General features: G+C 38.7%; 1 protein-coding gene across 3 annotated transcripts; it reads right to left on the bottom strand.

Annotated features, from left to right (window-relative positions):
* Positions 1-1,359: 1,359 nt before the first annotated feature.
* On the bottom strand, positions 1,360-6,278 carry LOC120711372 (inositol 2-dehydrogenase 2-like). Of its 3 annotated transcripts, none has more exons than XM_039996862.1 (7): positions 6,008-6,278; positions 5,640-5,810; positions 5,195-5,359; positions 4,953-5,126; positions 4,538-4,672; positions 2,033-2,130; positions 1,360-1,778 (listed from the first exon to the last, which is right to left on the bottom strand). In XM_039996862.1, exons 1-7 carry the CDS (start codon positions 6,191-6,193, stop codon positions 1,586-1,588), a joined length of 1,122 nt encoding a protein of 373 aa, XP_039852796.1. In that variant the 5' UTR covers positions 6,194-6,278; the 3' UTR covers positions 1,360-1,585. The 3 variants fall into 3 exon arrangements, with proteins under 3 accessions (XP_039852796.1, XP_039852797.1, XP_039852798.1); XM_039996863.1 differs by having other exon boundaries at positions 4,953-5,117; positions 6,008-6,275; XM_039996864.1 differs by having other exon boundaries at positions 4,953-5,117; positions 5,640-5,800; positions 6,008-6,273.
* Between the last annotated feature and the right edge of the window lie 6,354 nt (positions 6,279-12,632).

Here is a 12,632-nt window from a genome sequence, read left to right on the forward strand (position 1 = left end):
GGCGCTGGCCGGCGAGCCCCGACGCAAGGAAGCCTTAGCCTATGAGCCCCTCCGCAACGATCTCTAGTGGGAATCCCGCCCCTGGCACGGCGGGACCAGGAAATCCGATGCGCTGCATGATGCTCTTGATGGAGATGGGGAAGGGCCGCCAGGGTGGCTGTGCAGGGGAGCCCAGCGACGTGCCCAGGCCGGCGGCGCCCAGCGGATGGACGATCGGAATCGAGAGATTGACGAACGGAGAAGCAGACCAATTGTGCTCACATGATAGATTACTAAACTACCCTTTATTAGAGAAAAAAATAGCTTCTAATATCCCCTAAAAATTAACGGCTCTGATTTTTTCAGAGGGAAGCACCGTAACAACTCTTATTATTATTTTGAAGGAACTACGCATGTCTACTTCCTTGGTTTGGGAAACATGTTCAGTTTAACAGGATCATCTTGCAGTAGACTTCAGAGACTAGTTTCCTTAGTAGTTACAGTAGCCCACCTATATTTTATAAAAAAGTAGTTATGACATTATAGAAGTATTATTGTGATAGATCAGTATTATTCATCAGTAGAAAGGATAAAGTAAGTAGAAGACAAGAGGCCCTGAAGTAAGCTAGTAGATGCTTTTGGGCTGAAAGAAACAAAGGTAAAATTGAGCGCTCTGAAAAGGCCACCGGCAGACCTCGCCAAAGCTAATGCGGCTGGTCATGCAGAGATTTCATTGGAACACCCAAAACCGACGACATGACTCAGCCCATTTCAAGACTCTCTTTGAGCATTCAAGCAGCGCATCAACCAATTGCTAGCCTTGAACTTTTAACTTCCTAGTGTCTCCCATGTCCATAGCTTCATTCCTCTCAATATCAATCAATGTGGATAACTCATCAGTGTGCAGCTTCCTTTGTGGCTTTGAAGCTGTGAGATGCCAAATATGTTTCATACAGCCTAGGGGGAGGTAGGCGTGTATATAACTTGATTGCATTGTACTCACAAACTGAGGTAGTCCAGGTGATGTGACAAATAAAGCAAGCTTTCAGGATATTTAATCCCTTGGATTTATCTGAAAATTGGAAGTCCTCAATGTAAGTAGGTTTTATCAAGATTAATCTGATGAAAGTTATGGGGCCATTGTATGCCAGACCAAACTGTGCACTTTCAAAAATAAATGCACGGCTATACCACCGCACCAAAATACAGATAAGGATTTAAATGCACTCACGTTCACTTTGATAGATCAATTGACATGGAAACAACTTTTGTCCTTCATGAATAATCGGCATACAATAGGGAATCCATGCGTACAATATGCTTCATTGGAGAATGGTAGGGCATAATTGAACTTCAAAGATTTGGAGGCAAAATATGAGATGCAGTGCAGAGTTATAAATTAAAAAAAAACTTCGTATGTTCTGTTGATCACATCCAATGGGTTGAAGATACCGCTTTCCATGAAGAATTCAAATGCCCATTGTTATAGCATTGCGTAAGCTCAGGAGTTGGGAGCATTCTTGAGTATGTGTACTGTACCTAATCTACAGAGGAAGGTTTTACAATACATTGGCATGCCCAACTATGTCTCACCTGAACTATCAGCCTAAGAACCTAAGACCTCTTCCATGGTCACAAACCGGCCTTGCTCAATTGATAATTGACCAGCCACGCCGATGGCAACAGATAGTAGACCGTCGCTTAAGTTCACGGAAGGTCCGTAGGCACCTTGAGCCCTTATAGCAGACAAGAAGTTGAGGTGCTCCAAGTAGCTGGATCCATGATGAAGACCTTGATACCTATAAAACAAAGTTTGTTAAGATACAAACCAAAACTTCCCAACTGCTAAGCTATGCATTCTGCATCTTAACTTCAATTGTTAAACCAAACTTAAATCAATTTTCTCATTTATCAGTTCAGTCCCGATCATGTAGTCACACAGCAACAAAATAATATTACTTTAGAAACTGATATTAATGTGTACAATTTTTCCTTAAATTGTAAGTACTCAAGAAAGCAAAATGCTGATATGGTACAGCAAAATAGAATATACTTGATTCGTTCATCTTCAGCTGTTATTGTTACAACTCCATCTCTGCCCTCTGTTCTCTTTCCAAACCTGACAATGCTCTCGGGAACAAAAGCTTCACCCTGTTTGAAAAGAAATATCACTCACCCTAGAATTGCACATTCAACAGAGACAGAGTAGCATATAGTTGAAATCAGGTAATCAGATTCAAGTAATAAACAAAGGAGAAGAATACGCCAATATCTTTCACATAAAAGAAACCTCAAGGAGAGGGAATGAACCGCGCACCGTGAGCTACCAGTGATCATATGCAGATGCTCCCTCACAGCTCACATTTCAAATGAAAATCTAGCTCTCCCTCTCCCTCAAGACCAGTAAAGGTAACTGATAAAGAATATCATAAAAGGACTAAATCCCTTATGCATCTTCTAGAGATAATAGATCTGCAGTCTTAAACGGAAATTCAAAACAATGCAGTCCAGATGCTTCAATTTCCTGATTGATTCGACTACGTATCTAGCTATACCAGAACCTACAGTTTTGATTTTCATCCTGAACAATATTTTGAATTTCAATACAACAAAATGCATGTGCATGCCTTTTATCACCAAGCCTTTCATGTACTGATACACTCATCAATGATTCACCAAGCCTTTTGTGAACTGACACAGTCATCAATGATTCACCATCCAAATTCAGCCTTTGGAATACCTGACAGGTGGCATTTGATCATGATATCTCACCTACCACTCTACAGGAGGCTTGTTGCTGAAAAAGGTGACAAAAAAGAAGAGGAAATATTTTTGCTATATTTTCTTAGACCTGGTACTACAAGGAGGTGATTATCCCAGCACTACTCATTGTAGTTGGTACAGAAAACCACAGCCATTTGTTGGCTTTACGAGTTCACAATTCGTATGGCTAGTATGAGCCTACACAGTTTATGCTTCTGTTAGTCCAGATGCTTCCATTTCCTAATTGATTCGACTATGTATCTAGCTATATTGGAACCTCTAGTTTTGATCTTCATCCTGAATAATGTTTTCAATTTTCATACAACAAAATGCATGTGCACGCCTTTTATCACCAAGCCTTTCCTGTGCTGATACACTCATCAATGATTCACCAAACCTTTTGTGAACTGACGCAGTCATCAATGATTCACCATCCAAATTCAGCCTTTGAAATACCTGACAGGTGGCATTCGATCACGATATCTCACCTACACTCTAGAGGAGGCTTGCTACAGAAAAAGGTGACAAAAAAGAAGAGAGAATATTTTCACTAGATTTTCTTAGACCTCCTGGTAATGCAAGGAGGTGATTATCCCAGCACTACTCATTGTAGTTGGTACAGAAAACCACAGCCATTTTTATTGGATTTACATGTTCACAATTTGTATGGCTAGTATGAGCCTACACGGTTTATGCTTCTGTTATTTATTACAGTTTTAGGCATATTCACACACTATAGAACAATGCATAGTTACTGTACCTTCTAATCCTACATTTGCCAAAAGCTAATTCTAGAGCCCAGGGTAGGTTTAGCTTTACCCACTTCAGCAACCTATTGTGTATCTCAAGATTTACCTCTCCAACAACAAGGATACAAAAAGTAAAGAAAGGTATAAGCAATAGTGATAATAGTAAAAGGATAGCTTAGGTCATGATTCAGACACATATATTGCTGATTCCCACCAGCTCGGCCGCTCCTATTTTTTTTCTCAAACACGCAGGAGAGCTGTGTATCTTTGTATTAAGAGAAAAAAAGGGTTCGTCGCTGCAGAAAACCAGGTAGAACTGTTACAAAGAAAAAGGAAGAGCCTAGGACCTGACCACACAGCACCTAGCGTCGTAAACTTGCTCAATCAACCTTCCCAGGTTCAGGGCAGAAAGCCCCTTAGCTCCAGCTAACCTCCAAAGCTGGGATTCATCCTTGAAATCCTAGAGTGCCCACTGCAGGTTGGGTCATCCCATCAAAGACACATGCATTCCTGTGTTTCCATAGAATCCAAGCTCCGAGAATGCATAGGGAGTTGAAGCCCTTCCTATGCTGTTTCTGTAATTTCTTCCAAGACCTTCTCCACCAATCAGCAAAGAAGCCAATGCTACGACTGGACCGCTCCTATCTAAGGATACTTTTTTGGGTATACATATTCCATTCTTTGATATGTCCAAAGCATCTCAACAGATGTTAGACAAGCTTTCCTTCGAAAGGGGAACCAAATATTTGCATAGACACTGTTTTGAAGAAGAAAAAACATGTCAGTCAGGGGAACATGTGCTTTGATAAAAGGGTGATCTTTTTCATAGATGTTTTAGGCCTTTCTTCTGATGATAACGTACTTGCAATCTGTAAACTACACAATACTAAAACAAAGTAAAACAGACACCAAAACTGAAACTGAGTCAACTAGGTATAACTGAAGTACCCTAGATGGCTAGATTCATATCGACAAAAGGTTACAGTTCGTCACAGCACTACATGGAAAATATAAAATCCAAAAGAATCGTATAGCTGCGTTTGTACCTTCCCAGTGTCACCAACCACAGAAATTTCTTGCTCGTTTCTACTTCCTTCAGCAAACATGCAGAGATCAAGCATGCCACGAGAGCCATTATCAAATCCAACAATCACATATGCATTATCAATTATATCTGGGACCTGCAAGGATATTATCAACATTTAGTCACTACTAGGAAAGTTTAAAGGCTGCCTTCAGATTGTTGTTTGTTTACTGTTACAGCTTAGGAGTTCCAGCTGCAACATTGCACAAATGCTAGAGAAGGGGATATGATAAGAACACAGGGTTTTACTGTTAGTATAGAACGTATGTTCTTGAGTAGGAAGACAAACAGAACATTGTTATTCAAAATTGCATGCCACATATGAGCAAATTATGCGTACAATGAAATATTTGGATCAAACAGTGAGACATCCTGACCTTTCCATCATACATTTCATCCTTATGGTTAACATCGATGACTCCAGAAGCCATCACACGAACTGGGTTTGCATCTGCAAACAATCTCATCAAATCAAAGAAGTGGCAGCACTTCTCTACCAGAGTGCCCCCACTGTTGCAATTGAACCTGTTCCAGTTATTTACCTGCAAGGGCTGTAGCAGTTAGAAACAGTGAGAAACGAATCTGTAACATATTACAAGTAATGACACCTTTTAAGTACCTTAACAAGGAAAGGAAAACGGTGTTCGCGTATGGCCACCATTCTGACTTGCCCTAGCATACCGCTCTTAATGATATCTATCAGCTTTGCCACTGGTGGCATGTACCTGTACTCCAATCCAACTTGCACAATTATGTCTGGTCTCTGTTTTGCCGCTTCAATTACCTGTATGGACAGCCAATACAAACACCATTACAGTCCGAGCTAAGCTACCAAAGACAATGCAGTACTTTTGTATACATATTGTACTATTAGAGAGTATATATGGCTGCCGATCCCTCTCCCTCCAGGAAGACGAAATGTCAGAGCTTATGCAAGAGGCAGACTTCATCGAGGCGATACCGAGGAACAAAACAGAGTAGCAGACACTAGTATGTAGCAGCACATGAGTAAGAAAATCACATCACTACATCAGACAAACGGACCAGACCCATGGCCTCCTCACCTTCTTGCAGTGCTGCACCGTGGTGCACATGGGTTTCTCGACGAGGATGTGGTACGGCCGGCGGTGGCTAATGATGTCCATGAGTATCTCGTAGTGGGTCATGTTCGGGGACGACACGATGACGGCGTCGCAGAGCCCGCTGTCCAGCAGCTCGCGGTGGCCTGAAAAGGTCTTGCATCGAAACCTTCTGGTCGTTAAGGATTCAGCAGTCGCTCAGGAAACGCACTCTACGGAGAGAAATCTGGGGTATAATTTCCACAAGCAACCTAGTGTTGTTATTTGTTAAGTTTAATCGCAATGCGATGAATCAAATTAATGGAGGGCGATGAGACAGGTCCATCAGGAGCATCGGGCGCTAGAGGTTTTACCTGTGGAGCGGGGAGGCCGAGCTCGGCGGCGACCTGGAGGCCGAGGCGGAGGGACTCCCGGTGGGGGTCGGCGAGGCCGGTGACCCGCACCTCGACGGACTGCTCCCACCCGACCAGGTTGTGGAGGTGCTCCCGCCCCATCATCCCGACCCCGACTATCCCGTACCTCACCTCCTTCGCCGCCATCTCCCTCGTCGCCGCCGGCCGCCGGGTCTCGGTTCGTTGAATCCGGACGGGTTTGGAGCGATGACTGGGCTGGACTGGAGTGATGACTGACTGGTGGTTGCTCGAATTTCTTATTGGGCGCGCGTGCGCTGCGGCCACTAGCAGCGAACGGACACGCGTCAGCTTAGTAGATGGAGTCTCTTTCTCTCCTACTATCTGTGTCGTTTTCTCTCCCCACCCACCAAAGACGCATTGCATTTCCTCCTACAGCCCCTTTTTCTCTCCTTCCAAATCGCTGTCATGGCTTGTCGATCTCGCAGACAACCCTTCCAAATTGCAGCCCCAAATCTGCTCAACGTTGCACCGTCATCGGCCCCCGTCGGGAGCGAGGGAGGGATCCACACACGCGTTGATCCTCCCTGGCCGGCGATTTCGCCCTCGCCGAGTGGGAGCTGCGCCGAGAGCGAGAAGGGGATCAACACGCGCGTCGATCTCGTCGCCCGGTGATTTGTCGTCGCCGGGGGGGGGGGGGGGGGAGCCGCTCCGGGAGCAAGGGAGGGACCCACACGCGAGTCAATCCTCGTCGGCCTCATCGGCCGGCGATTCATCCTCGTCGAGTGGCATCCGCGTCAGGAGCGAGGAGGGGATCCACACGCATGTCGAGGGGGACCGGGGGAGGCACGCTAGGGAGTGAGGGCGACCCCCTGCGTGCAATCCCCGTGGCTTCGAGGGAGGGGGCGACTCCGCAGGGGGGGGCCTGCACTCTGGTGACTCTGACGCAGAGAAGGTGCTGCTCCTCGCAAGGCGGAAGGGACTGGAGCACTCGTTCCTCTGGCGACTCTGAGTTGAGCCGTTGCTTCACATTTTTAGGTGTATTAGTTCCCCTTCCGCATTCAGACATTGATGCCATAATATATGTAGTACCTTGTTTAGTTGGTAGGATAGTGTCATTCTGTTAATCCTGAAGTTATTTGATCTATTATCAAGTTGATCGAATGCTGTCACATAGCATTTGCTGCAAGTGTCGTATTAAATTTGTTTTTGCTTGGATAATCTGAATATGTTACTATATTTGATGATAGTTTATACGATGATAATTTGATGTTCATTACTCATCTCTGCTAGAGAGTACTATATAATCTTTTTTTCTCTATATGTTAGGATAGTTATTAGTCTTGATCATTTCAACTTTCAACGAATAGCCAGTTATGCTCATATAAAATCTCAGTCCGAATTTTCTTCTATCATTTGTATATTGTACTATGGATTTTTTTACTGAAATCTACTTTTTGGAAAAGGTTGTTGGAAACTTTTACATAACGGTTTATTTTGAACATGCTGAATTTTTAGTTTATTGGTTTTGTTTTGTCATCAACAACATTGGCTAAATTTTGACTTGAGACATAGGCCAATAAAACAATTTTCCTAGTTGCTAAGGGCATATTTTTTTTTATGTTCGGTATGTCTCCTGTTGAGCTTATGTATGCACATATATTTTAGATTTCTAATAACACAAGCTTTTTGTTCATGTGCTTTTTTGTGTATTGAGTCAAAATGCTCTAAATATATACGTTTTTCAAGTCTATGGACATGTAGTTTTATATATTTAAGATTTTAAAGTTAGATATGTAATTATGTTTATATGTACTTGACCCAATATGTAAGAAGTTTTGGATTTACCGCCGAGATAAGATTTACATAAAAGTTTCTAACATGTACCTATAAAGTTTTGGACCCAAGGAGGATAAAGTTTTGAAATGTGCTAGTATAAATTTTTCTGCAGCTATGACTGAAAAGTTTGGAACTAAAAATTTTGAAATCGGAATGTCTAAAGTTTACAATATGATAGTAGAAATTTTCAATGTTTTAGTACAAAGTTTATAAGTTCGAAGTCAAAGTTAAGAATTACAAAGTTTATTTTGGATCCTTAAAATGTTTTGAAACATGCCAACAAAAACTCTTGAATTTGTTAAACTGCACATTTTGGAGTTAGTTTTGAATTTTTTTAACTAGTGTCTTCAAAGTTCCTGAATTCAAAGTTCAAAGTTACCAAATTTTGAATTCAAAGTTTTTCAAATAATGTTGAAAGCTAAAGTTTTAAATATATCATTTGAAAGTTTTTCATATCCAATCTCAAAGATTCTAGGCATTTACTTAAAAGTTTGGAAGGTACACATTTATTTATATGAACTTTCTGATTTACCCTCAGATAAAATTTTACTTAAAAGTTTCTAACATGTGCTTATGAAGTTTTGGACCATGGAGCATAAAGTTTTGAAATGTTCTTGTATAAATTGTACAAAGTTCTTTATGTTAGTGTTTTGGGATTTTTACAGACCGGTGTAGAAAGTTTGAAATATGTTCGTAGAAAGTTTTATGATTTTTTAGCGTAATGTTTGAATTAAAGTTTCAAATATCCATGTATAAAGTTTTGTATTTAGTACAATAGATTTTTAAATTTAATTTTTTTACAGAGTTCTTCATTTAGTGTACAAAGTTGTGAATTTCGATGTAGAAAGTTAGAAAACATGTTAGTATATAGTTTTTATTCTTTTAGAGTGCAAGATTTGAATTAAAGTTTTGTATTTGGGAGTACAAATTTGTATATCTACAAATACAATGTACATGCTAATAGTAAGTTTCAGATATAGGAGTAGGAAGTTTAGGTATATGTATTTGAAAATGTTTGATATATGTCTACAAAAATTTTTGAATGCTACACCAATGTTTTATATTTAAGTGTAAAAAATTTATGAATACTAGTACAAAGCCTCCAACTTTAGAATGCAAAGTTTTTAGTTAAAAAGTTCCAAATTTTTTGGAGCACAAAGTTCTGTACTTATAACTAAAATTTTTGTATATGTGCCAGCACAATGTTTATGAATACTTTTTTCTGTTTATGAGATTTGCCGTGGACTAAGGAAGGTGAAATGTGTAATATATATTTTGTTTCTGTTAATGTGAAATGTAAAATCATCATCTAGCATACATAATCAAATATATTAGTTACTAATGTATATGCAGCTTCAATTTGTTCTCAACCTCTTTTTTTCTGATGCATTTCATAAGATTTCTAAGTATCTATATGAAGTTTTGAATGTGTAGCTTTTTAGAGTTTCTAAAATGTGCAATAGTAAGTTCCTGAATTTGTAGTGCAAAATTTTGGCTCTAAGGAGTACAATTTTTGAAATGTACTAGTAGAAAGTTCTAGATTCAAATTATGGATTGTACCGCTTTGTTTTGCATAGGAACAACTTTCTTATGCATGAATGGGACCATAAGGCTGTACTCTACAACAATTTCATCATGTTGCTATATATTTAGAGTGCAACGTTTTGAATTAGGTTTGGACCTAGAAGTTCAATGTTTGAAATGCCCTACTAGAAAGTTAGGAAAACCTACAATCTATTGACAAGATCATGAAGTTTGATTAATGCCACTAGCTACTTTTAACTTGATGGTAGGTTCAAATATTTTGAATACCTTCAGCTATCTTCAAATTTAGTCGACTCTAATAGTTTCTTGATTCCTATCCTAATGTTTCCCTCTCCTCAGTTGAAACAAACTTATTTTTCTTGTGTGATATTGAAGCTTTCAATGATAGGATGTAAAGTTTTTGTTTGCATATGTCTTAAGTCTTTGTGTTTGACTTAAAACTAGTGGATATTTGACTTTTAAAGGTTTACAATGTTCTGCATGTGTGACATGATAGTTTTTGAATTGCAGTTCAACTTTTTTAATATGTGACTTGAAAGATATGGGTATATAAATTCCTGTACAGAGGTTTTTAACATGTGACTTAAAGTTGGAGACGTAAGAGGTTATAAATATATGAGTCAAAAGTTTTTAAAATATAATTATAGAGGCTCGTGCATGTATCTTGAAAGTTATGGGTACTTGATTTTCAAACATAGTTTGAAGTCTTTTGATCTATGCAGTATGAAAAATCTATGTGTGAGCATATAAAACATTCGGTATGGGTATTGCAAGTTTCTCGAAACAAAGTGTAAAGTTTTGAGCATGTGATTGAGCTATTATTAATCCACCTGAAATAGTATTTTTGTCACTCAGTTTTTTTTTGCAGGGTGTCAATGGATTTTCTGTTGCCAAACATCCTCTTTATCTGTAGGATCAATTTGGGATGTCTCCGCTGAAGCTTATGCCAAACAATGAGAAGAACACTTTCTCTTATTAAGTGGAAAAGCAACCTTTTGTAGTAGTGGTTGATATTCTGTTACAGAAGAACATAACACATATGAGAAAGTATTGTTATATTTTTTTTAAAGAAAGTATTGTGGTATTATATTTTTTTCTTGAAACTTATGTAGCGAAGTGTCACATTTCTTTCTTCTGTTTATGTCATTTTGTACCATTTTTGGAGTTATCATTATGTGAATGTAAGAACATATTTAGCACTACTTTCACATTCATATGTATATGAAAGTATTCCCCCGCCCATTTCACTCCCCCACACTCCCGCTGTCCCGAAGGAGAACAAAAAGCGCGCAAAAGTATTCTAGAAGTGAGCTTATAATTAATCAATGTCAGAGCTACTTCGAAGCTAGACATGGGAATCGAAAATTACTAGAGAAGTAGTAATAAGTTAAGCCGGTAGCTATGATGTGCTCGTTGCTGGGTGGTTTGGATGCGCGTGCGCCGCAATTAACCAGCAATGCGCATTCGCCGGGACTGCATGACAGCGAACGATCGTCCATTAGCGGCCCGTGGTTGCTGCGTGGCCACTCGCCAGTCAAGCCGAATTGAGCTCGGTTGTTCCTCCGGATAAAAAGTTTTTTTAAAAAAAATGGAGGGTTCCGTTGGATCAATGATTGAGGCGAGGGCGTCCGTTAGTTCGCGCCTCTGTGAAGTGGGCTTTGTTGGGCCGTGTATTCAGAAATCATAATGGGCTTTATCCTAGATGATGGGTCTAGCATTGCGGTGCATGCTGCATGGGCTTCAGGGACGTTTGATTTTAACATGAAACCAATGTGTGGGCAGGCAATCAAGCATCAAACACCCGGGAGATTATATGTCGCCCGGACTACAAATTCCACATCCATCGCTTGAAGGAATGTGCGCTCGTTGTTCGACTATTTTAGGCCCAATAATAGTTTCCTCAAATCAGCCTATACATAGATGTGTTGATGGTGCTAGCAGCGGCAGCATATACCAGACGAATTTATTGAATGTGATAGCGACGTGCATGCATATGATAGCGACGTGCTGGTGATAGCAGGCACATGTATGTTATTTTTTACACATGCATCTAGCATGCATACTGCAACATGGCAGGCTTGCTCCATAGTAATTATTTTATTCTTTTTTCTCCTTTGTTTTTCTTCTTCTATTTTTTTATTGCATCTTTCAATTTTCTTTTTCCGGCAAGCATGAACGCTAATAATTCATGTTATTCTTTTTTATTTTTCTTTACCATTCTCTACTTTTCTTCTTTTATATTTTTTGTTTTATAAATTTTATTTCCTTATTCAGTATTAAGTTTTTTTAGTTTTCTTATATTTTCCTTTTCATTTATTTGTCCCTTCCATTAGTTGATTTGCTTTCTCCATTTTTTCTTTCCCTTCTATTGTTATTTCTCTTTTCTCATTGGCGTGATCTTCTTTCTTCCCTTTCTTTCTTTTTCTTGTCTCGTTGTAACATTTCTTTTCTATTTCTTTCTTTCTTTTCTTGGCATGTCAGGTTACTTTGTATCCTAATTTGTTTCTCAATTTTGTAAAATTAGTTTTAGATGTATAAATTTCTTTTTTACAGTTTCTTTTTTCATATAATACAGATTTTGTGATTTATAACACTTGATTCTATTTTCTATTTTTATTTAACCTTTTAGTCGGTTTTCTTTTCCCTTGTTCCCAACTAAGAATTTGTAATTTAATTATTTTACTTCTTAATCAATTCTATTTTACATACTCACTCATAACAACTGTACTAATAATTGATAATATTTTTACCTAATATGATTTTTCCTATTGTATCTTCTTGAATATTTTTATTTTATTCTTTAATTTCTTATTCCACTTTTTTTACCTAATCTTTATGTACCTATTCTTTTTATATTTTTTATATTCTTATGCTACTCTTATTGTTCAAACTATCTATTAATCTTTTATTCTCTGTTCATAATATAAGTGTTCTAAGCGTATACTTTATTTGTTCGCGTTATAGGTTAAGTTGTTCGGGCATGTTATTTTATTTGTTCGTCGTATTTATTTTCTACTATTTAGTATATACAATCAAATGTTCGTTATGTTTAATTTATTGTTGATGAAAATATTTTTTTGTTCGTGTTGTTGAAGTATTTGTTCCCAGTAGTTGAAACTAATTAATTAATATTAAAATAATATATTTAAAAAATATCATGTGAACATAGGCAAGTGTGGTCTTGTTTTGAAGATCTTGTCATAAGAAAGACAATGATGCAATCCAAATTTAATTTAGATGCTTA

This window comes from Panicum virgatum, chromosome 6K (assembly GCF_016808335.1).
Source record: "Panicum virgatum strain AP13 chromosome 6K, P.virgatum_v5, whole genome shotgun sequence".
NCBI lineage: Eukaryota > Viridiplantae > Streptophyta > Magnoliopsida > Poales > Poaceae > Panicum > Panicum virgatum.